Source organism: Alligator sinensis, unplaced genomic scaffold (assembly GCF_000455745.1).
Source record: "Alligator sinensis unplaced genomic scaffold, ASM45574v1 scaffold147_1, whole genome shotgun sequence".
NCBI lineage: Eukaryota > Metazoa > Chordata > Crocodylia > Alligatoridae > Alligator > Alligator sinensis.
The window spans coordinates 1,018,209-1,043,914 of NW_005841847.1; the positions used below are offsets into that span (position 1 = coordinate 1,018,209).

The window sequence follows — 25,706 nt, forward strand, 5'->3', positions numbered from 1 at the left end:
CCTGGGTGCAGTGTCTTCACATGCGCCCAGGACCACAGCATGTTGAGCCTGGGCAGAGCAGCCCCAGGCTGGCATGGGACCTGGGGGGAGGTTGTGACAGGTGGCAGAGGGGCTGGCTGGGGCACAAGAGTGACCCAGTGTGCGGAGCCCTGTGGTTCGGCAGCAAGCAGGGGTCTGACCCCTTGCTGCCTGGGCTGACTGGGCACATTGTACACTCGGCTCAAGGTTTACATGATTGTTTCACTACAGATAAGTACTTCGCCGTAAGATACTGCTCTCCCCACCAGTATTATTTTACAGCAGATTGAATTAATCTACTGTGCCCTAATATGTTTGTGTAGACAGTGATGCTTTACTAAGGAACTAATTAGGCAATACTGTAGTAAAGCATACATGTAAAGCCCACTGTGTATAATTAAACGTGGACCTTGCTGCTACAAGAAGTTGTTCAGGCCAAGACTTTAGCGAGATTCCCAAAAGTTAGATACCATCAATATCCAGAGTTACCATACACAGTAATGATGAGAAATGTGTGGAAGGGCTAATTAAGCCTCATGGAGCCTGGCTATAAGGCAGTTTTAATCTAACAGAGGTCCGGGTGGAACCTAATCTTGAGAAATGAAATGGTTATCCCACATTTCCCTTCTGCAGGAGTCTTCTACTTTCCTCTGAAACTTAGTGCTGGCTCCAGGCAGAGAAGCAGACTGAACAATATGGACCTGTGGTTTGATGCTGCAGTATGGAAATATCTGTGTTGCCCTTGTTTTTCCTCTCTGTTGTTCCTTGGCTTGCTTATGGGAAGAAACATGGCAGTGATTAATTCAAAACACCCCTGCATAAGGACCAAGTTCTGCTTGTTGCCTTCACTGGTGTGTGGTGCAGACAAGGAGTTAAGAACCTTCCATCTCACTTATACCCCAGGGTCTCAGAAATCACCCTTTTCCTACTTTACAGAGGTACATGATGCCTCACGGTGGTCAGGGAGAAAGCAGTGCTGTGGACTTGCTCTTTGAATCAGTTGTAGGTGTAAGTTGCACCTCATAAATGCTGTAGTGCAGTCTCTGGAGTGCTCAGCCCCCCTCTAAGTTGAATGTACAGGCATGATCTCAGCTGTTGGAAGTAAGTTGTACATAGGCAAAAGGCAAGTTTTCAAAGATGAATTCTGTTATTATAACAACACACTTCAGGAGAAATTACGAAGTTTGACACAGTTGGTATCCTGCTGAGAACAGCATGAGACTATTATTCTGTAATGCAGTATTTCATCTACTGCCTTTTGAAATTCAGTTTGCATTGGTTCATATTGGGAAGAATATACAATATGAAATGAGGTATAACAATAAATGCTAATGCAATCAATGTCTGCATGTTTTTCTGTTTGAAATGGACAGAGCAGATTTGACAAATATCAATACAGGACATTTTTCTCTTTGGATAAGGACAGATTGTTGGTGTTTAACATCTATATGTGATGATAATTAATTAGGAGTCATTTGTTCAAATCAGCAGCCCTTTATCTCTTTATAGCTCTGATTCACATGCAGCCTAGATTTCTATAGGTCAAAATTTGTTGCCATATGATGCCAATTTTTTGGTTTACTGGACATGAAATTAGCTAGTCTCTGATGAATTCTTCACTGATAGATGTCCAGATTGTTGAAATCCTTGGAGTTTCTCTAAATTTACACTTGAGTAAATTTAAAATACTGTTGGAACCAGCCTAGTAACAGTAACTAGTAGCAGTAACAATGATTTGTTAATGTTCTTTTGAATGACTGTAAGTTTAACTGAATTGTTATTTGGTAAACAATGTAACTTAAAACCTCATTAATATACAATAATTTCACTAGACTCTCCTGTTCAGCAGCCTTCACAGTCAACCACACATACTGCATTCATTCTGTTTCTTTAACTAGAAGAAACAAAGAATCCACCCAGCATCTGCAATCTTTGTTTCAGGGGTCTTTTTGTATCAGTTGCATATAACAGGCAAATATTGCCCTAATAATAATAATGCCAGTAGTACCCTACTGAATTAATTGCCGATTCAAAGGAGATGCATCAAGTCAGACTCCATGACTATTTATGAGTAAGCCAGAGTCATGCCCAGCATAATAAATGAAAGTTAATGAAATTACAGCAGGGATCAATTTGGGGCCAAACCTCTAAATACAGAAATGGTCATGAGTATTAACGAGAGTAGGAACTATGTAATTAAATAGTGAATTAAAGAGATTTTCTCTTACCCCTTCCCAGCATAACAAGCAATGGCAAGAACACTGGGAATAAAAATAAAAATTGTAAAAAACACGTAAGTGTCTTTTAACAAATATTTTTACTTGAAATTATTGCTTACTATAGTGGTAGTTCTCCTGAGAAGGCTAAACAGTACCTGCTCAGCTTTACTGCTAATAAAAGCATAAGAGAAAACTTTGAACTACAAATCCATTATCTGGTGATCAGCCTTCAAAAGTAATTTAAAGTGATACATGCTCACCACACAATAGTGCATAGCATACAAGAATCTTTCAGTGTAACTGCCTGTCTCTGGGGTAGAGATTTTCCTCTGGCAAAAGTCTGGTTGGTATCATAGGATGAGGTAGACTATGCATCAGGGAGTTGGTTCCAGCTTTCTGATTCTGAGGGCCAGCCTCACTGCTTTTGTGAGACACCTTTAAATTTACACTACTGATGTCAAGTCTTCAATGTATTCTGTGCCTGTGGAGAATTGATATGGGAATGTAGACCAGCAACCCCCTGGCAAATGTCCCAAATATTCAAAAATGGGGCCTGCAGAAGCTCAAAGCCCAGTAGCAGCAAAGCACTGCTTTAATTCACCAGTAGGAGGGGTCTCTGAACTAGGGGAATTCTCTGTAAATGATATGTGGTTTGATTCTACCATTTGAGTGTCATCCGCTTTTCCTGGGTAATTCAAAGCGGGTGCTAGTGTACTTGAGAATCGGTTCCTCTATATCTAAATAGAGGACCATTCCCTGTTAATGCATAACATTTGCCATTTACATTAATAAAGAATTTGGCCCATGGTCTGGTACAGATTATAGGACATGTGAAATTTCAGAATGCACAATAACAATATCAATATTTAGAATTTATCTTCTGTTGTACTTGAAATCCTCAGCAAGGTCAATAGTTGCTTGAACTAATTATTTTTGTAAGACATGTTCAACTTCTCTGTATGAATAGTATGTGAAATAAATATTCAGAGTTAGTAGGTACTGAGTAAGCCTTTTGATTACTACTGCTTTTTCATACTTCTGACAAAATATCATGACATGACTTGAAAATTACTGCCTCGGGTGGCTTCTGATTGTTATTTACAGACATATTTGTAGTCTTTCAAAGTTTTTTCTCTTTTCCTAAATGTGTTTGATGCCATGTTTTATAATCTCTCTCAGATTTCATGTTGTGAAAGTGTGTATATAATGGATATGTGCTAAATAGATCTTCATGTAGCACTAATAAAAATATATCAGGTCAGATTTTCAATTGCACCTAGATCATTTGGGCACACAACTCCCATTGATATTTACACTCCTGAGAATCCAGCTCTCATTAGAAATCAGTTTAGATGCCTCAGATAGCAGGAATAAGAGGTAAAATTTACTATTAATTGAAATAACTTTCTTCACTTACAGAAAACTCAGAAATACTATATTTGTTTTCCCCTCCTTATAATGTTCCAGTATGAATGGTGTTGATGGTGTCACAACTCACCAAGCACATTTTTGAGCATTTCTCATTTTATTACTTATGAGGAATTTTAGAAATCTCTACACTACATATTTACCTTACCTCTACTCCAGTGGACTTCCTCAGTGGATGGTAAAACCCACATAATGCTCTGCCACAGCCTCATATAAAGAGAGTCTGCGGGTTCTACATCGTCAAAGGAGTTGAGAGATAAAAGTGATTTGTAGATTTCTTAGGTAAATTACCAGTATGTGATACATAGCTGTTATTTTTTGCTACTTGAGATATTTAGTACAAAATATATAAATGAATGTACCTTTTCATAATATTCTTATTGCACTTTCTGAAAGAAAATATCCTTCATTACTAAATACCTTTATTTTACATTAAAGATTATCATGAGAGCAAAGCATGAAATTGGAATCTAGTTAATATCAATGCTCATTTTGGTATGACATTTATTCTAGGCTTACTGTGTAAGTGGTTGAATAGACCACTGAGGCAAAGTTTTGGTCATATTTAAAATTCTCTTTTTTGCCCCTTTATAAAATGGATTCTTAAAGTAAATATTTCTTTTATTTAAAAAATAATTCATTTAGAGTTTATTAAATAGAATGCTACTTAAGTGATTTTGCTTAATTAGCTTTATCTTGGCCTTGAGTCAAAATCATAAAAACACAGACGTGTAATTACCCTCCCTTATTTCTCATCCCTTCCTCCCATGTATTAGGTCTTTAACACTCTAGTTCTAAAGTCCAGCACTCCTTTAATCTCTATTATCTTTATATTGGCAAAAATGGGAACATAATTTATCACCAGTACAGCTGCCTTACGAGTAGCAATATTGAGAGCTGTAGTGTAGACAGGACTTAACCTTTTTTTTTCTCAGCTGACAAGAGCTATGGGCAGGATTGCATGATGAAATAATAAAATGCTTGAGACTCAAATTCATTTCCACTACCTGCTATGGAGCAACATCAGTGTAATATTAAGCTCAGTCCTCCGGTCCCTACCATGGCCTCATCATATTGCCATGTTCTTTATGCCTCTTACATACTGATCCATACTTAATGCATGATGGAGAATGAAAGGTCCACTTCATTTGCCGTTCTTGATCTGGAGCCCATTGTTTTGACCCTGCTGACCTTGACATCGGCAGCAGAATTGTCATTACATAGTAAGGTTGACACTGACAGGCTCACAAAGCTGTTACTCACTATGGTATAATCATCACCATGGTAGAATCATGAGTGCTGTTGGCATTAGAAGAAAATGTCATGAAATGCCTGAATGAGTTGTAACATCATAATCCCAAGGTAAGAACAGTAGGTCAGCCATTGTGTGCTGCATGTTTGAGTTTTTGTTGCTGAAGGTTATTTTTTCATATTCATATTACAGAAGTGTGCAGAAACCTTGCTCACCTTTGCAGCCTAATTATTCTAGGCTCTGTACAAATACATACCATACCAAAAAGAGCTAATAGTCTATGATGTTATATTGACTGATTTAAAAATATGTGAATTATGAAGAGTATTTATACAATTACAAAGAAATGAAACAGTTCTTAAGCTACAGGGCTCATTCTTCCAGTTATCATTATCTGCTTCTGTGACAGGTTTATCCTGTCATTACTTAGGTGTTTTTAGAAATTAATTCACCTGGCAATGCCACAGCATACAGCTGCTTCAGACTCAAATCTACTCCCCATGGAAACAATGAAAATCTCCAAACTGAGCAGGGTCAGGCTGTTTATTCCATTTTCTCAGCCTGCTTTCCTGATAGTGCTGTAATAAAAATAATTGTGTACAAGGAACAAAAATACTTCCTGTGCAATTGTTGAAATGTATTATTGTTTTATGAAATACAGTTTTAATCAGCAAATGATGAGAGAAATACAAAAATAGATTGCATGAATTTATCTATGAATTTAATGTTCTGTTTTCTCATTTAGATTTCATAAAGCCTGCCTAGCATTCATCTCAAATATGTGTATTGTAATCAAAGGCCACAATTTTTAAGGAATTACTGCAAAAATCCCACTTTGATTCAAGTACATTTATCTCTGGCAAGGACAACGTACAGGTTGTTAATAGGAATATATAAATTTTTAACACCACACTAGGAATTTCTGGGTGATGTCCAACACCTCCCATTCTAAGCTCCTTGCATTTTGGGAAGACTATAGCTAAAATAGTTCAGACATTTATGAGAAAAAGATTAGGGAAAGTACCATATTTACTTGATTCTAAGATGAGGTCCCCCCACATTTAACATGGGAAAAAAGCCCCTCATCTTAGAATTGTATATGGGGGAGGTAAGGAGGCAGGCAACTTCCGTGGCTCAGGCTCCAACCCCTCCCAGGGTTGGGGCATAGCCATAGCTTCTACATGACTCCCCCCCCCACCTCTATAGCACCAAGTACTGGATCTGAGAGCAGAGATAGTTTCTCTTTGCTGTTAGTGCTCCCTCTGGGGGATTCCCCCCAGTGTACTTTAAAACATTGATTTTGGGTACATATAGGCATTCCATTTAGATTGACCTAACCTAACCCTCGTTAGGTAGATCTAAATACCCATTCTTCAGGCATACAGAGGACTGAATTGGCCCAAAACTGGTGCACCCAATCTAAATTAGTTTATCTCTGTAGGTGCACTAATTTAGACTGAGATTGAGTTCACTCAATCTATGAAGGGGTTAACCTGTACTTGTGAGTGTCTGTACCCCTTCACAGCACAGCCCTGGGGCTGGGAAAGCCCAGCCACAACCCAACAAATTCCCCCACAGACCTGCTAGCCCCCCGTCTACCCAACTTCACCCACTCCTCTCCCACCCCAAGTTACTTTCACTGGTTTCCCTGTATGGCTCCTGGAAGCAGCAAATGGCAGCACATTAAAGTAAGCCACCTAGACCTAAGTCAGGTGCAGAGAATACTTGTTTGCACCCTTTATTGCAGAGAGAATGTTACTTTTGGCATTTCCTAACCTTTTAGTGCTTGACTGCAATTTTAAGGGGTTGGTTTTTTTTAAACCATAATTTTGCAGGGATTTAACTGAATAAATAATATTAAGTTTACCTTTGGCTACAGCATCTTACATCAAATTCACAAATTTTTTTTCTTTTTCATAGAGCCTATATGGAATGAGAAGTTTAATAAGGGTCATCTTAATCCCCTTTAATATTCTTTATTTATGTGCTACACTAAAGATTTATTCTGAATTTATAGAACATTTGGTGGTCAGTAGATCATAAGATAGATAACTAGTCAATCTTAGCTCAGGGCTTTGTATTTGGCCCCATTTGATGCAAGTCTGTAGGCGTGTGCAACATGAATTAGTCTCATGTGCATTCATAATAGATAGATAGATGTCCAAATCACATATACCTCCACTAGCCTGGGTATTAATTGTCAGTATGGCTGGTAGTATCAGCAGTGAGGTCAAGATGTGAATGGGAATGATGTTTAAATTTCTTTCTTTCCTCAAGAGAGACTCCTGGAATGAAGCAAAGGAGAGTGGTGATAGAAAGTCAGTAGTTTTGTGTTTATTTTGTTGAAGCAGAGTAGAGCCTCATTTTGCAAAGTTAATGGTACAATATCATCCACAAGCACGGTGCTTTAAAAAGGATGTGAATTGGGTACATTGGCAGTAGAATTTACCTTAACACATTAAGTAATCAAATTATTAACTTTATTTCAGAGGAAGGAAATAAAGGCTATGGACCTGTTTTTGAAGAGCAGCCTATTGATACCATCTACCCGGAGGAATCATCAGATGGACAAGTGTCAATGAACTGCCGAGCCAGAGCAATCCCCACTCCTACTTACAAGTAAACTTTTAACTGTTGTTTGAGTTGCAGAGCTGAGCATACATTTCAGTCACTGCACATCTCCAGTATAATTCACCTGGCAGGCAGGTAGTTATGAATACCTGGCAGTTGGGTCAGTGGTTTAGGATTGTGACGAGCAAGGTTGATTCACAAGGTATGCCGATTCACAGCAGTTTTTTTTCTCCCAGATTACTGTAGATCACACAGTCAGAGACTTGACCTTGGGCCTCCCACATCCCATACCTGTGTGCTAACCCTGAAATTGTAGGGAGAGACACATATGCACTCCAGAAGTGGCACTCTGAAGCTGCAAATGGATTGCCTGAGAAGAGAAGACATTTAAATCATTAAGATCACATGTTAATTCCTATGCTCAGTTTTGATGACTCCATTGAGATGTTAGATCTTTTTGGCAAGATGTGTGTGTGTAGGTGTATATATATAGGTATATCGGGTAACCTTATTTTACAAATTAGCATAAATTATATCATGCTCCCACAGAAAGAAAATCAAGCTGGATCAGGGAAGCAGGACTCTGTGCTGACATGCTGACCTCAAACTTATAAATTTAGAACAAAATCCTGTTTTTTGTTTCTGATTCCCCACTGATGCCCATTTGTTTGATATTTTATAGATAGATAGATAGATATTATTATAATTTATTACTAATGTATACATGTGGGTTTTCTAATAGCAATGAAGTCGCACCTTTTAAGATTCTAGGAACATTAAAGAGTTTGTAGAATCCTAGAAAAGTCTCCTCTTTTGAATTATTAAGGCTTATTCAGATTGCTATGTAATTCTGTTAAAACCTTTTTCTGTATTCTCTCTTTGTCTGTATCAAATTGAAATACATAATTAATTTCAGCTTCCAAGAAAATATTGCATTTAGCATAAATATTTCAATAAGCCATTTTGACACAAATGCAAAAATGTCAAGTTTGCAGTCTGAGTTTCAAAAAAATGTTTTATATTTTCAGTTCTTGGTATGAAATGGTGTGCAGACATTTAACTTCATGCCTATTATATTAATTTTAAATTATAGTTCTATGGTTATTCACTACACGTATGCATTACATTCAAACAAGGTTATGGGCTCCCCCTGGTGGATACAATAATACCGCTTAATGTTCATACAATTGTGTAAATCCAGTGAAGTTGCATGGAGTTATATTGTGAATTTGGCCGACTATGTTCCTATTCTGTTGGGATAGTATTTTATTAAATAAAGCATTCATGCCGCTACAGTTTCTGAAATACAAAATCTGACCTAGCCATCTATCCATTCATCTATCCAGTCTCATATAGTGTCCCCTGCCATCTTTCCAGCAGTTAGAGAAGGAGTCCTCAACAAGATTGTTACATAAGGAAAGACAATAATATAGCTGGCCTGTCACTGTTTTCAGTGGGATTTGTACAGCAAATATTATTACAACTTAGGCCTAGACTGCCTTCCTCAGTCTCTACATACCCAGAGCAGGTGGGAGAATCTTATTGAAAGCCTTTTCTGGAAATGAATAAAATAACAACTCTCTTTGACCATTACAAATGCGAGTAAATCAGTGATGATGGATACTAGAGAGGGTAATGAACAGGGGATAGATCACTCCAGATATACCTGATTCAGTGCTCTCATAATATTCATCTCTGACACTGTTAAAGACGGGATACTGGGCTAAAAGGACCATTCGTCTGACCTAGTATGAGACTTTGTATGTTCTAAAGTATGTCATAGTTGTTTGCAATTCATAGCTACTTGTGAGTAATCTGTATGGAATATCATATTTCAAATAGTAAACTTTTAAACTTTCTTCTTTTTTTAACAGGTGGAAAATAAACAACTGGGATATTGACTTAACAAAGGATCGCTACAGCATGGTGGGAGGCAGACTTGTTATCAATAACCCAGAAAAATCAAGGGATGCTGGAAAATATGTTTGTATAGCAGCAAATAACTTTGGAATGGTCAGAAGCAGTGAAGCTACGCTAAGTTTTGGATGTAAGCTGTTGTTAACTTCAGAACATATAAACCCATTCTGGTTAGAATTAAATTATCACAGTTTCAGTACTATTTCTGTAACATCTTCTATTCACTGCTATATAAGAATTAAATGCCTTAATTTACAGACATCAGCAAAAAAAAGAAGCTTGTACTCATTCTTCTTCTTTTGATATTGGAACCATCTCAGTCACTTTAAGTGGGTATACTTAGCCAGAGAGAATGAATCCCCACAACCTTTGGAGAATAGCATCCTAAATTATTAAGTGGCTATGGAATCCATAGGGAAGTTTTCAGAGATAATGACAGGCCCACATGATGGTCAGTTGCTATTATTTCAAAACAGGCTTACTGTTCTTCAAGATGGAAAGTGTGTTGGTATGAATTAAAGAGATCTCTGCAGGCACTAGCTTAGATTAAAGGACCTACTTGGTGCTCTGAGTTAGATAATACAAATATCCAGATAAAGTTAAGAGCTAGACTTTAATCATCTGGAGAAGAGTGGTAGTTTAAAAAAATCTCCTTCTACTGTGGTATTTTCCTGGAAAAGTGTTTCATTTTTAAATAATATCCTTGTACAGAAATCATCTAGGAATAAAGGCCCTGTATCTAGTCTCCACATTGGAGTTTAAGGGCTACTTCAGCATTCTGCTGGCCTCACAATAGCCATTTGCATAGGTGGAATTTTCTCTCTACCATATAAGATAAAAAGTTGAAAGTCAATTTTTCTTTGCCATGTTTTTATTAGTATATGTCATGCTGCAGACCAGACCTTTAAAAGGAAAGTCAGAGGTTGTAACTGACTCATAGATTTTCATGTTAATGTGGATGCAAATATTGCTTTTAATATTTGTATCCATACTTTTAATAAAAATGTTGGACAGTATATTTTCTATCCTGAGCAGAAAGTAAATTATTTTATCCCTGTAATGCAGATATCATCAAGGATTCAACTAATAGACATCTCTGTTACCATAAATGATAGTGGTATGAATGCCATTAATTCTTACTGTTGAAACTTACAGCTGCAGTCCTTGAGAACCTATGTAAAGATGCAGTTCATTCAGGTGATCGGTTCTATTGAAAACTAAATAGATAAAGAAAAAATGTCACATTCTAGTCGGGCAACACTTGGGTCTGTTTCTTTCTTGCTTTCCAGTTAGTGGCTGTATCCTAGGTCAGATAAATTATGAGGCCAGGATTGGGGCAGCAAAAAAAACAAACAAAATCATAGGACACAATAATTTATCAGCCAAGCCAGCTACCTCTCTTAGCCTGTGGTATGGTTAGCATCAAGTAAAAACCCTTATTTGTTATACATAACTTTGCAGTTAAATATTCAAATGTTAATCATAGGGATAGAAGGAAAAAGAGAAACCAAAAGATGATAAAAGGCTGTTTAAAACAAAATTAAAACTATTTCTCTCATTTTTTTGTTCTGCTGTTTGCCCTCCCATCACAAAATGTGTGTTACACATGCTTATATTTGTTTGAAAACTATGTTGGGTACAGATTTGGGTGAAAAGTATGAAAAAATAATTGTGGGAAATTTCTGATTTTTTCATGGGAACTTTCTATCAGGTTCACTGCTCTATAAGCTGCTTTAAAATGGCAAAAAAGAATATATCGGAGGAATACTATGTATATGCTATTTCAACTCTATGTGGGAAAGAACAGCTGGTCTTCTGAAGTAAACTACTGTAAGAATTGATGAAATGTGACACAAGAGGCACCTTTGGCTTGTAAGGAAAGCCTTGAAGGCTTGCTAAAAACATTGACATCACTAGAACTAGACTGGGTGGTGAGGAGGGAAATGCTCAAACTGGGTGCTTGTACATTTGATGGGGGCTTAGTCCCCTAATTTGAAATGGTGGGTTTTTAATTGCGATGATTAAAAACCTGCCATTTCAATTTAGGGGCTTCCGTCACTGTTACGATGAGGGGCCGGATCTGGCATGTGCAGCCTCTGAGCTGGAGCAGCCCCCAGCTTGCTAGCTCCCCACCCAGGCAGCCCCAGGGGGGGCCACCATCACAGAGGGAAGGACCAGAGCCTTCTGCAGCTCAGGGGCTTCACGGCCCAGCATCAGTTCACGCAAGCAGGCTCTACTAAAAAAAGAATGTGGCAAGGGGCCTAAACCTTTTTTTTTTTTGTGGAGCCTGCCTGCGTCAGCTGGAGCTGGGAGGCGAGTTGACTATGGGTCGAGCAGCCCATAACCTGCAGGGCCCCTGGTCCTTCCCCCTGTGGTGGTGGTTCCCCCCGGGGCCACCTAGGCGGGTTGCTAGTGGGCCGGATGCTGCCGCAGCTTGGGCTTGGGGAAGAGTTGGATTGGGTTGGGCGCTGCCTCCAAGCTGGAGAAACACTCACCTGCTAGCCTGTGTCATTATAAATAGCTACATTGCAACCTATACTACATGCAAATGTGGTTTAATTTGCAATGGAACAAACTAATTTAAATTGTAAAAAAAAAAACCCCGCACATGTATAGCATGATGTAATTAAACAGCAAAAATGAGCAATTTTCATCACATGTACAAGCACCCTCTAAACTGCTTTTAAAATCAATCTGCTTTTAAAAACAGTTTAAAAACCTTTCTTTCTGGCTGCTATATGAATATACATGTCTTCATTTTGGGTAATGTTATCCTTCTTCCACATAAATGCGTAGGTGTTTTTCAGCTCAGGCAGAGGAGACTCAGGAGCTGAGCTCTCTCCTTTTTGCCCAAAACAACATGTAAATCACGTGATAGCTTAAGATTGCTGTAGCCAAACGGAATAGAAACATTTCCATAATAAAGCTTAAATTGTTAATTGTATGGTTATAACCAGCACACGTGCCACCCAGCTTAGAGGGAATGCTGGTTATAACCGTATGATGATTATTCAGTTATTGTACCTTGGATAATAATGGATGTCTGTCAGAGTTCAGGGATTCACGTTCTTTGTAATTATTAACTAATGAACAAGTAGTGATTATGCACACTGAACTCTGGCACAAATCATTCAATTCAGCAATAACATAATGTTTTGTACGTGTATGTAGGTTTTCTTTTCTGGGTCTTTGAAGTCATGGTGCTCATTCATAACATTTATCTTAAACATAACACATGTTAAACATCTACACATATATATTTTTACATATTTTTATTGGAGATATTTGAAATAAATATGAAGATAATGATAATTAGATTTCTTCCTTCCTCAAGCACAATTTCAGCCACTTTTAAGTAGTCATTAGTTTGTTTTATATTTGTCATTAACAGATACTACTAATAATTTTTACAATCTTTTCAATAGATTTAGAATAGCATCATGTCAAAGTGAAGAGAAACGAAACATAGTGTCAGAATTACAGGACATTAGAGAGTTTTGCACCAAGGAGAGGATTTGTCTGGAGGACATCACTCATGAACCCCAGACACTGCCTTAAGGTGGGGGATGCCAGAATGGAGCAGGAGGCACCTTACCCTCCTGCACTAGGTCCCCTCCAGCAGCCTTCTGGCTTTAGCTCTGGCAGGAGAGTGACAGTGGCAGCAGTGCAGGAGGGTGTATAAATGGTGAGTGAAAGATACCCTGAGAAAGGTCATTCTGGAGCAGAAGTGGAGTTTGCTGCTGCTGTGGGGGAGATGTAACCCCATTTTTTACTCAACATGGGTTTCTGGGGTGAGAAAATGAGGTGACACCTCCCGTCAGCAGTATTGAACTCCAGCTATGGTTCCTGCATGCTGCCCACTCCTGGAGCCTCCAGAGCCAGAGCTTTGCAAAAAAACATACAGGGGGAGGAGAGAGGGGGGACTGTCCCAGGCACAGTTCTGGCTAGTTACACTTCTGATTTTGACAGATGGAAATGGCATAGATTTTTCTGAACCCACATCTACTGTAGATTTTCAGTGAATAAGGGCATTCTGAGTCATCTCCGTTCAAAACATTAAGTCATTGCCTGTCCTTTTAAGAAGGGGCAGCTAGCCCTGTTGAATAGCTGCAGCTGATAAGGGACTGGCTCACCAGGAGCTTCAGAACCTCAGAGGGAAGAGCATCAGGGCAGCAAAATGTGAGGTAACAGTTGTGAGCCAAAGACAAGAGGTAGGCTGAACTATTTGCTGCACTGAGGGGCCAGAGTACTAAGTTAGGGCTGGGCTGCAGGGGTCCCCTTCCAGTGTCTGAGACAGGACAACAGGGCTTTTTCTTCTTCTTCTTGTTTTAAATGCTTCTATTTGTGTGGAGTAGCTAAGGGGCTCCTCAGGGAGTAAATTGTACCTGCAGAAGCTTTACACTTCTGGTTTTAGAAAGACACAACACTTACACTGGTGTAACATACATTAGTTTTATACTTCAATGTAAATCTCACCAGAAGCTGTAGTGGGCAGATATGCAGCTATTCCACGGATAGCTGCCTGTAGTGTGTACAAACAGCTGCCCCAAGACATGCAATAAATACACTGGTGTTAACTTAAACTACTGTAATTGTAGCCCTGATTTTTCTTGGGGTGACACTGTACTTGATTTGAGTTACACCAACTTATGGCTCCACACCATATGTTCATTTTATTTTATTTACAGCGTAAAACCTGACTACACCCAGGTAAAATATAATATGTGGCTAGGCTCTTGTGACAGGCTCATGCCTGGTGCTACTGCCTCAACATCATGGGTGTGCCCTGTGCCCCTGGGCCATGTCACAGCTGACTCTCTTTCCTGCCAAGACTTGATGTTCCAAAGATGACCTTATACTTGCCTGGAGGTGATCCAGTAGTTCTGTGGGCCAGGTGTGACTGTAGTGGTGCATCTTCTGTGGGGTTCCTCCTCCCCACTGCATCTTCTATGGGTCTCCTCCACCCTTTTTCACTTGGGTGTTATTACTGCTCATGGAAAAAACTTACCTCTGCCGGGTGAGGAGTGGAGATAGCAGGATGCCACACTGGAAATGGAGCGTGACGAAAGTGAAACTGCGGCGGGGGGGGCCGCCCCCGGTGAACCCGCCACAGGAAAAAGAAAAGAGAAAAAAAAGCCGAGCCAGAAGGAACTGGGACCAGCTTCCCCATTAGTGTGGGCATGCTTTATGTCAGTTCTGGAACTGATTGGTTAGCTGGGCCCCGGAAACCAGGATAAAAGACCCAGTGAAAGACCAGCAGAGGGGACCAAAAGTGGTCTCAGTGCAGGGACCTGGTGGCTGCCCAGGAAGGGGTTTGTGCAAGAGGTCAGGGGCAGAGAGTGCACAAAGACTTACCAACAAAGTCTCCGTGGATATCAGGCGACCACAATGTAGGCTGGAGCTGGACAGGACCAAGTAGGGCAAGGATCCATACGCAATTGGCCCACAGCAAGTACCAAGCCTGAAGAGGGAACGACACGCGGGGGGACAGGATGACATCTGATCAGGAGGATGCATAGATGAGGCAAAGGGACAGTAGGGAACAGTCAGGCCAAAATAACGTCCCAATCCTACTGCCATAAATCTAGGGAGCCGATGCACCAAGGCGTACGGTATACCAACTCCAGCTGTTCAAATGATGACATCTTTGGTTGGCATTAGGTGAGATGTAGGGGAGGCACAGTCCCAAGCAGGAAGAACAGCTGTGACGACCAAAGGGAGGCGTCAGGAGGGATGGGACTAACCATCTTTCTCCCAGTTATAATTATTTTTCCATCAAAGACATGACAGACAAGACCCCCTGGGGAACCGACCAAAGTCACCCTACTAACAGAACTGTTTCTTCCCCAAAGCAACAGTGAAGTCAGAGAGGAAACCCCATACTTGACACCCAGGTGAATGGCACAGGAGATTACACTGCTCTCATTGGGACATCGTAGGTGTTTGCCATTTGGGTCACCCCACAGGGTTACGCTGATGCTTATGGATCTGGTCCCTGCTCACATTGATGCAGGAGCATAAAAGAAGGGCAACTAAACAGGGCAACTAAACTTAACTCAAAATGGCTTGTCTTGGCAGCCAGGAAGGGCACTGGTGCCTCACTGCCCTCCGCTTCTCCCCTTTGTTGGGGTGCGAGCTACTTCAGGCCTTATACACCCCTCATCTTGCTATTGGGCCCCTTGGGCCTTCCGGCATTGTGCCCTCTCTGGGAAGACCCTTCCCATACTCACCCTGGGCCAGGTCTGGCTTCACCTCAGGTGGCCACTCTCATGCCTTGACAAGGCCTGTTCTCCCTCCTAGCCACCTGCTGGCAGGTTCCTGGTCCACAGGTCCCTGGTGGGCCCAGGCAGTTCAGGGACTGCTTTGGGGAGCTCTTCCCCAGTACCTGGGGAAGTACCAGCTCTTCCCCAGTACCTGTTCTCAGCTCCACTGGGGTAGGGTCCTCAGGCAAGGGTTTCTGGGTGCATGCTCAGCCCCTGCTGCACTGCGGGTAGGGCCCAGCTCAGTTCCACCCACCGAGGGGCCTTCCTGTGGTGTCTCTCGGGTGCTCCCAGTGACCACAGTATACATGGCTTCCCTATGAGTCTCTGTTAAGAAGAATGCAGCTGGTTTACTAGCTACCATGGAGGTAGCAGCTGGCTGCCTAGCCCCTATGCGGCACATGTCCAGCACCTCCTTGGCTTCCCCCATAACACAGAGAGTGTCTGTCTCTTCCCAGGCTGCACTGGCAGGGGCAAGAATGGCCAGATCCACTTCCAGTTCCCTTGCTGCCATTTCCCTCTGCCTCTGGCGTGCTTTTGGCCCATTGCCTTGGGGCTCTGGGCCAATTGAGAGCACACTTCTGGTTGGCACAGTGCTGGCTCACATGTGTGATCTAGCCATCTGCACTGCCATAGGCAGGGGTATGAGGCATGGGACTGTTACAGCTCTCTTTAGAGAATCCTTTACATGTTTCATTTTTATCAGGTATATATTACCACACAGCCTGTTTGTGGCTAAAAATGCATCAAAGGTTTCAGTCTTCATCCCAGTATTTCTCTTTTTTGGGAAATTAAATACTTTTACGTTCTTCTACTGGTCTACTGTATTTGTTTTACTTTGCCTTTCAATTAAAATGGCGAATTAACTATATTTCCTACTTAATATCTTGCTGTATAGATGCATATGCCCCTTTGTCCCAATTAGCTCTTATTGTTTCTGCTTGCTTACTTATAAACTTAAGTTTTGGTTAGATCTTGGAGAGAGACAATTTTAGCTCTCTTAGGAAATCTGTAAAAGGGAAAGACAGCTGCAGACCAACAGAAAGAGCTTAAATAATCTGAATGAATTTAGCTTGGGTGATTTCTGTGATAAGGATTCTGCATAGTTCTGAATTTTTGGCTGTTGTCTGCAGCCTTTAGCAGACCCATTCATTGTTCCCATACACACTTTGCACTTCCTATCATGCAAATACTTAGAAAGGAATAGTTCTTGCCCCCAACTACTTACCATCTAATTTCAGACAGAAATGATAACTGACCATGATAAAAGAAGGGTAGTTGTTCACTTTAAAAAATAAACAGACCAAATGATCACATTCAATATAATGTACATCTTTGTTGGTTTAGCATGGTTGCCATCATCAGTTTTCTCATATACTTCCTTTCCCTCTCTACATATCATTAATGTGGTGGAGCCACACAACTGCCTTATTGTTGACACTCACCAGGTCCTCATCCTGGGTACGCAGGTGTGTTGCACTGCACACGTGAGGAGGTGGTCAGCAGTCTGTGGTGTATCACCCATTGCTCTAGTGATGGAACAGGATCACAAAGCTGGTTTAACAAGATATTTGAGGACTCCTACTGCCACTGAGGCACCCACTGAGCCGTCTCAGAGCTTCTGGTATATAAGACATGTTTAGACTACTTTGCAGTCCAGCAGTTCTTGAGCAGCCTGCATATTGCAGAGATGCCCTGTTTGTACAGATAGAAAGATTTTACCCTTCCCCTCCTCAGGTGCCTGCTCTAAAAACACTACTCATTAGGAGCAAAAGTCTGCATTACTTTTTTCTGACACTGAGGAATAGAACAGTTAGGCCATGTTTATATGGCTTTACTCACAACTCTGGGTCTGTTGCCAACAAAATAAGTCATGCCCACTCACTCTCGCTTTGGTGCACAAACAACTGGCAGTTAAGCAGAGAAAACCGCTTGAGACCAGCCCAAGTACTCAGAGTGGACCATGCTGCCCCACCTTTCCCAAGACAGTACCCGAGCAAGGTTCTAGGATGACCACTCAAAGCTGATGTGAGCTATCTTCTCTGCTGGCAGCTGTCCCACAGCTCTGAAGAGAGGCCATACACTCAGAGCCACTCCAGTTAATGATGCCAGATTTAAAACAAACAAACTATCCTACATTTAAAGTATCAAAGATTGTTGCATTTCTATGTTCATCTCTGAAGGGTCTATATATTTTATATCTAAAAAGTAGATAATTTGATTACATTGAAAAACTATATTTTCTCTTTTTTTTCTAGACCTTGATCCTTTTCCCCCTGAGGAACGCTATGAAGTTAAAGTGCGGGAGGGTGTTGGAGTAGTGCTTCTTTGCGAGCCTCCTTACCATTTCCCAGGTAATTGCATCTGAAATGTCTCCATTTTTCAGTATTTTTTTTAAATTGAAAAGGAAAGGTATATGTTTACCTGATTTTTTTTTAATGTATTTATTTTTTTACATTTGTCTAAAAATGGGGAAAAGGTACTGGTGGCCTCTACAATGTAGATTCAATTAAGTATGCATGAAGATAGGCACAAAACAATTACATCATTGGATATTTTAAATCCAGTGGAGAACAGGTTGATCCTTTAAGTTTTTGAGCAAAGATGTCTGGATCCTTTTACTATATTCATTACAGTTATATCATTTTGCCAAACTAATGGTCTTCTTTGCTTCCTGGATATATGGAGAATGGACATCAAATATTAAATAAAATAGTAAATTAAAAAAAAAATCCCTGCTTATGTTGGGAATAGGGAGCCAGTATAGTTTTAGATGAATAGCCTATTGTAAGAAGAAACTTCCCCATACATATAGCCTAGAATCAAGAAAAGTATATCCCAAAGTATGGTCTGAAATAAATTAGATGAAAATCAGTATGGACAAGTGCCAAGTACTGGGCTTGGGATGGAACAATGCACAAATACAGACTAGGGAATGACTGGCTAGGGTGCAATAATGCAGGAACATAACCTGGGATTATGGTGGACATCAAACTGAATATGAGTTAAGTATGTGCAAAATAGCCAATAGCATACTGGGACATATTAACAAGGGTGTAGTGTACAGGTCATGGAAAGCGATTTTTCTCCCTTGTTTATGTGGAATATTGTCAATAAGTTTAGTGAAGGGCAATAATAACAGGTCTAGAAAACATGACATATGAGGAATGTTTGGAAGAACTGGGATTATTTAATCTGGAGAAGTGAAGTCTGAAGGGGAATTTGATAACAGTCTTCAAATACAAAAGGGTTGTTACGTAAGGGTGGCAGCAGAGAGTTCTCTGTGGCTGCATTAGACAGGACAAGAAATAATGGTCTTAAATCAGAACATGGGAAATTTAAATGAAGGTTGAACAAACAGTTGGAAGACTGATTTAAACAGAGATGTTCCTGCCCTGACTCTGAGGTTCAATGACCTGCTGATGTCCCTTCCAACTCTATTAATCTATGAATCTTTATGCAGAATCCACTGCTAGTTTTCTGGTAACTTTTTCTTTATTTTAAGCTATTCAATTATAATATAAAGATTTGAGTTGGACAATAAATCAAGTACAATTACATATGTATAATACAATTAATTAACATATTGGGTGTAGGAACCAGGGCCCCAGACTTCTTCCCTTTTCATTCCATTGTCCAGGGGTGAGCCCTCCTCACTGAGCCACAGAGCTGTGCCCCACTTTGCTGGCTTCTCTTTTGGTCCCATGAATATTGCATTCTTGGCTGCAAGGTGTGAGGTATACTTATTTAAAACTTTTTAACAACACTGTATCCGTAATAAGGCACGGATTAATTCCTAAATGATTATTTTGATTTCCCTGTTTTGGTTTTCCAGAATTACAGCTGACTTTGTAAAAGAACCAGCAAATGCATTTTGTTCCCCTCTAGTTTTGATCATCTAATTTGCCACTTAGAGATGTGTGTATTTACGTGTTATGTAACTCCTCAATAAAACTAATCTACATACCAAAGAGAACTAAATCAGTTAATAAACTAGTGGGTTCTCTTGGTTTCAAATTAGCTTCTATGCATTAACATTATTTATTTCATCATTAATATTGCATATTTTGCTTAAGAACAGACAATTATATGAACAGAGCTGATACCAAAAACGTATGGTGGATTGATTTTGTACAAGTAGCTGATATAATGATTGTTTATTTTAGTATTAATGAGAAAATATTTTCCTCCAGATGATCTCAGTTATCGCTGGCTTCTGAATGAGTTTCCTGTATTCATTACTATGGACAAACGACGATTTGTGTCACAGACTAATGGCAATCTCTATATTGCAAATGTAGAAGCATCAGATAGAGGCAATTATTCATGTTTTGTATCCAGTCCTTCAATCACAAAGAGTGTATTCAGCAAATTCATTCCACTTATTCCCCAAGCAGACGGTAAGTATTTATTTTTAGATTTGTGTACCTAAATTATCCTAACTATTTATATTTTAATTTTTCCAATTTATTCAACTACTTTTAGCTTTGTAAGAAGAGTTATGTGCTAAGTCAGTAAAATAGCATTTTGGAATGGTTATGTGACAGGAGACACTCTCGGGGTCAGGTCTCAAGTCAGCCCACCCACCTGTCTACATAGGGCAGTTCGCCCAGTGTCGCCTGCCACAACTTTGCTATTACAATAAACTGGTGGTAAATGCAGGAGGCTGCCCATTCTATGCCCTGATGCCAGGAGGTGCTATCCATGACTCCGTTCTGTCCCTACACCATGGCCCATGCCTCGCAGATGACATCCAAGATGTTATCATATCCTGGCACCTAACTCCGGCCTCTCTTATTGAGCTCCGTGCCCCTTACTCATACTGGGCTCCTTGCCCCACACACACAGTTGGGGCTCCTAACCCCTAGGCTCCTTGCCTCTTCACTAGACTCCATTCCCCTTGCTAGGCTCCATGCCCTTTCCCAAACTTTGGGCACCTAGCCCCTCATTTGCTCTGGGCATGTTGCCCCACTCTGGACTCCCTTTGGTCCTGCTGACCTCCTTGCTGGGTTACCCACTAGGGTGTGGGGGCTGGGGTTATGAGGTGCCCCTCCTCACCTTTCTCTGGGAAGGTAACTGGCTTGGCATCTCTTGGGGCTCCCACGCCACTAGGAGCCCCACCAGGCCTCCCTTCCCCATCAGGGAACAGTTTCAGGTCATGTCCAGGACTAGTGAGGTCTCCTCCTTCCCCATAGCCTCACCGTTACCTCCAAGGTGTTCCAGGAGCATCTCAGCCCGATGTTGCCTCCTTGGCTGCTCAACACAGACTGCTGCCTCTCTGGCCTATGTTTGAAAATGGCCACCCTCATCAAGCACCTGGCAGCTGCTTGCTCCTGCCCTTAAAGTGGCAGGCACCAAAGGTGCCCTGCCACAATTTACTTCAAAGATATTCTGTAAGCATTCAAATACAATGAGCCACATCATTTCCATGATCCACATCATTTCCACACAGGTTGGGACACAGGCCACTGATCCTGATCTTTTTGAAAAGTAGGGAAACCTGTACTTGGTAAACCAGAACTCAATTAAAGGCTCTACATCTTTGTGCCAGTCCCTTGAGCTTTCCCTTTGTTTCCTTGTTACTAGATTTTTCTGTGCTGTTTCTTTAAAAAATTGTAAATATTGTAAAAAGAAAGAGTAAATCCTAGCCTTCCTGCTATGTTAGAATGTCAGTCACTGGAATCCTGTGCTGTATTTGATTCATGCTTGATTTAATTTGTACAAATTGGGCCTGTTGTATCAAAGGATACATATTTTTCATATAGTAAATGTTGATGCTTATATTTGAGTCTGAATTTATCAAGTATTTGATTTGGCATTTTAACATAGGGCTCACCTTAGAATTTCTGTCTTGAGAGAAAACGGGGTAAAAACTGTATAGTAACTCCTGCTAAATCTTTATGAACACATATTTCCTATACATGTAAAAATGAGAACTGCTTGATAACATCACATGTACATTAGCAAGAAGTACCTTATATTCAGTAATACCTAGACTCTGGGCCCTGCAGTGGCATGATAAAGGAAAGATCCTCCCCTATCCTTCATACCATGAAACAACAGAACTGCTCTGTAAATTCAGGACTTCAGTAGCCCTTGTGTCTGTTAGATTTTCCATTCTGCGAGGGACAATACTCAGTGAAACTTAGTGGCTGCTTGTCGATCTTGTCCTTAGCTCTTCCTTGACCCACTGCACAGGCTGAATCCTTCATCTGACGGCAAAGGGGAAACATGTAATGCTGAGTTTACTGGTAGGTAGGGTTTGATATCCCCACATAACTTTTGGTGTGTCACCACTCCTTATACCTTCATACAACAAAACTTCCAGGTCCCTTTATGCCTGCAAAAGAGAAGAGGGTAAACTTAAATTTTCCAGTAACAAAAATTATCCCATCCACACTTTGTCTAAGGATACTATAGAAATAAGCTGTTTAGGCTTTGACTGTTCATGTATTTTTCTCCCTTATTTTTACTAGATATCGTTATACTTGCAGTTTACATCTGTTTATGTTGTAGGTCTTTTATTACCAAAACATCAGAGCTAAATCAGACTTTATGGACATGGACATGATATCACATAATGTAAAGAATAATTCTAGAAGTTTAAATATTTTTTTCAGCTTTAGAAGTTAAAATAGCTGTGTTCATTTCTGTCTTGGACTTGCAAGTTATAATCATCTCTTTTAATGGCAGGTGCTAAAGTATATCCTGCTGATATCAAGGTCAAGTTCAAGGATACATATGCCCTTCTTGGACAAAATGTGACCCTGGAATGTTTTGCACTCGGGAAGTAAGTATCTTTCAAATTTGTTGTAGACTACTGTACTTGGTTTTTGTATAACACGGAGAGCATAAGGTCAGGATTTTAAATACAAAAACATTTCAACAGCACATATGTTTTTGCATTGTACAAATTAACAGCCAATTCTTAAACAATGCTTGACCTGTGGTATTGTATCTTTTCAAAGCCCTGTTCCTGGAATCAGATGGAGTAAGTATCTTGAACCCATGCCAGCCACTGCTGAGATAAGCATGTCTGGTGCAGTTCTCAAGATCTTCAATATTCAGTATGAAGATGAAGGAATTTATGAATGTGAAGCTGAAAACTATAAAGGAAAAGATAAACATCAAGCACGAGTTTATGTTCAAGGTAGATGGAACATTTTGATTTTCCACAAATTATGGTACAGTTTCATAACTGGTGAAGCACCTGTGTTTTCACCCTTGATGTCAGTGCAATGTAACTGCATCATTTTGACACATTGCTGTTTCAGTTAATAAAACAAAATAAAATCCATGCATTCTGGGACAAGCATAGAAATCATCTGTTAAATGGACAAATGCTCAATTTGGTTCATTGTGTTAGCTGTATGTATTCCATGACAGCAGCGTGAAAATATTAGTATTAGCATAAGCAATGCACAATGAAAACTAATTAATTTTATTGTAGAACAGTTGAATTGCCAGGAAGAAAAAGAAGGTAATATGTTTCCTTGTGTCTTCACTGTTTGGCTTTTTTGACTCTCTCTTACTCTTCCTTCGTACTTACAGATCTCTCTCTCTCCCCCTCCTTCCCCTCCTGTATGTATAAATGTATATACACACATACACAAAACACATGGGAGGACACCTAGAATGGCAGGGGTGGGAGATGTCAAGAGAGAGTCTCTCTATACAAAAGTATGTAATATATCCATATCCAAATACGCTTTTGAAAAATTGTCATCAAGATTTTTTTTAAATATCTACCTTACCTTAGCTTTGCTGCCTATTCAGCTAGTTTATAGAAAAGGTTAATTATTCTTTTGAGCTTTTTGTGCTTCACTTTAATGAAAATGTAAATGTCTTTTTTTCTGTTTTAATCAAATTATTTTGTAAAAGACCAAAGATCCCAGATCCCAGTCATGTTTGCTGTCTTCCAACAATTTTTTTCTCTTTTGTAATGTTCCATCATTAAATTTCTCTTGTCTCTAATAGTGACAAACTTCTCCTTATCTGCTTAGTACACAAGACCATTCTCCAAGGTGTATCATTCTCCGAGGCAGTTAATGATCCCTATTATAACCTGTCTCCCTGTGTTACGGAGGTCATATCTGTTTGTTATAAGTGAATGATGCTAATTAATTTGACCTGCATCACTTAGTGTAAGCAAAATTTGTGGGTGCTTTTTACGTAGTTTTACAATATTTTCTCGATCCCAGATATCTTGTGTGAAAACCTCAGTAATATACAATGTTCAGTTCATTCCTTGTTATCTCTACCTTTATATTGTTTATTTATATCACCTTATTATGCCATGACATAGTTAATATGTGTAATTAATCTGAACTAATCATCTTGTTAAGGTGACTGGTATTATTTTAAACTCTTGGGCAGTCATGGTTTGTCGCTTCCATTTCCCATTTTGCCCCATAAAAAATATTTTACAATTATGAGGCCTGTATGGTAATACCAAGCATTCTGTTACTGTTATTGTAATTTGTACTTAATCACTAACTTAATCCTTACTTTATATTAATTGCTGACTTTCTAACTTAGAAGATTCCCTGTTCTTGATGCCCTGGCCTCTATATAACTACCCATATAAAGAAACCTTCATTATAGCATTTCTTGAAATGTAGAGCATGGCTTGTAACTGAAATTAGTTCTTGTTGCTTCATACTTTTAATAAAATGGTGTGCGTTTATTCGTTGTAACAGAAAAAGTCCTATAAGAAGATAAGTCTATCAAAAATATGACAGACTTTCAGGGGGCTGGTTGCATGAGAAATGGCACTTCTGTCAGCACCCAATGAGCCCAAACTATGGATCTGGCCACCATTATGCCAGGAATACAGAGATGGTGCTTGCCCCAAAGAGCTTACAATCTAAAACAAATAGCAACAGATTGGTACAGATGAATAGATAAAGTTTAATTTCAGTGTAAGAATGTTGGTCAGCATAATACACACTGGTATCATGCACTAGTTAATTAGCAAGTGTCAAGTTTTGATAGGAATTAGTATTACAGATACGTGGAGAGCACCATGAGTAAAGTACACCTTATTCTTCTGCACTGTCTGAGATGTATACAACTACTAAAATTAATTTATAATAGTGGTATTCAACTGACAGCTTGCAGACTGGATTTAGCCAGCAGAGCCATGTCATTTGCCTGTGGGGTCACATCCGATCAACGCACAAATCTAGCAATTTGGCAACAGAGGTGTGGTGGGCAGGAAGCATGACAATGAATATTGCCGCCTCTCCTTCACCACCAAATTTCTGGACCTGTGAGGACCCCAGATTCATAGTTTCATAGTAATTAAGGGTCAGAAGAGACCTGAATAGATCATCTAGTCTAACCCCCCACCACTGGTTCCAGCGCATGCTGGGATCACACGACCCCAGGCAGGTGTTCATCCAACCTCTTTTTGAATTTACCCAAGGTAGGAGCGAGGACCACTTCCCTAGGAAGTTGGTTCCAGATCCTAGCTACCCTGACAGTGAAGTAGCGCCTCCAAATCTCTAACCTGAACCTATTCTCCAGCAGCTTCTGGCCATTGTTCCTCGTCACCCCAGGTGCGGGTGGGGGGAATAGGACCCTCCCTATTTGCTGCTGATCTCCCCTAACGAGTTTGTAGGCAGCCACCAAATCCCCGCTCATCCTCCGCTTGCTGAGGCTGAACAGGTTCAGGTCCCTCAGCCTCTCCTCGTAGGGCCTGCCCTGTTGCCCTCCAACCAAGCGGGTGGTCCTCCTCTGAACCCTCTCAAGCCAGGCCACATCCTTCTTAAAGTGCAGTGCCCAGAACTGGACGCAGTACTCCAATTGAGGCCGGACCAATGTCACATAGAGGGGAAGTATCACTTCTCTGGACTGGCTTGAGATGTATCTCTGGATTTACATCAAGGTGCGGTTGGCTTTGCTGGCTGCGGTCTGGCATTGGCAGCTCATGTTCATCTTGGAGTCAATAATGACTCCAAGATCCCTTTCTGCCTCTGTGCTCACAAGGAGGGAGCTCCCCAGCTTGTATGTATGCTGTGGATTCCTTCTCCCCAGGTG

General features: G+C 40.3%; 1 protein-coding gene across 1 annotated transcript in view; it reads left to right on the forward strand.

Annotated features, from left to right (window-relative positions):
* CNTN1 (contactin 1) overlaps positions 1 to 25,706 on the forward strand; it is a 189,173-nt gene that overhangs the window by 24,193 nt on the left and 139,274 nt on the right. Inside the window, exons 2-7 of the mRNA XM_006015910.2 lie at positions 7,407 to 7,536; positions 9,363 to 9,535; positions 17,924 to 18,019; positions 19,859 to 20,065; positions 22,359 to 22,455; positions 22,634 to 22,815. Coding sequence (XP_006015972.2) covers positions 7,407 to 7,536; positions 9,363 to 9,535; positions 17,924 to 18,019; positions 19,859 to 20,065; positions 22,359 to 22,455; positions 22,634 to 22,815 — 885 coding nt within the window. The remainder of the gene's footprint in view (positions 1 to 7,406; positions 7,537 to 9,362; positions 9,536 to 17,923; positions 18,020 to 19,858; positions 20,066 to 22,358; positions 22,456 to 22,633; positions 22,816 to 25,706) is intronic.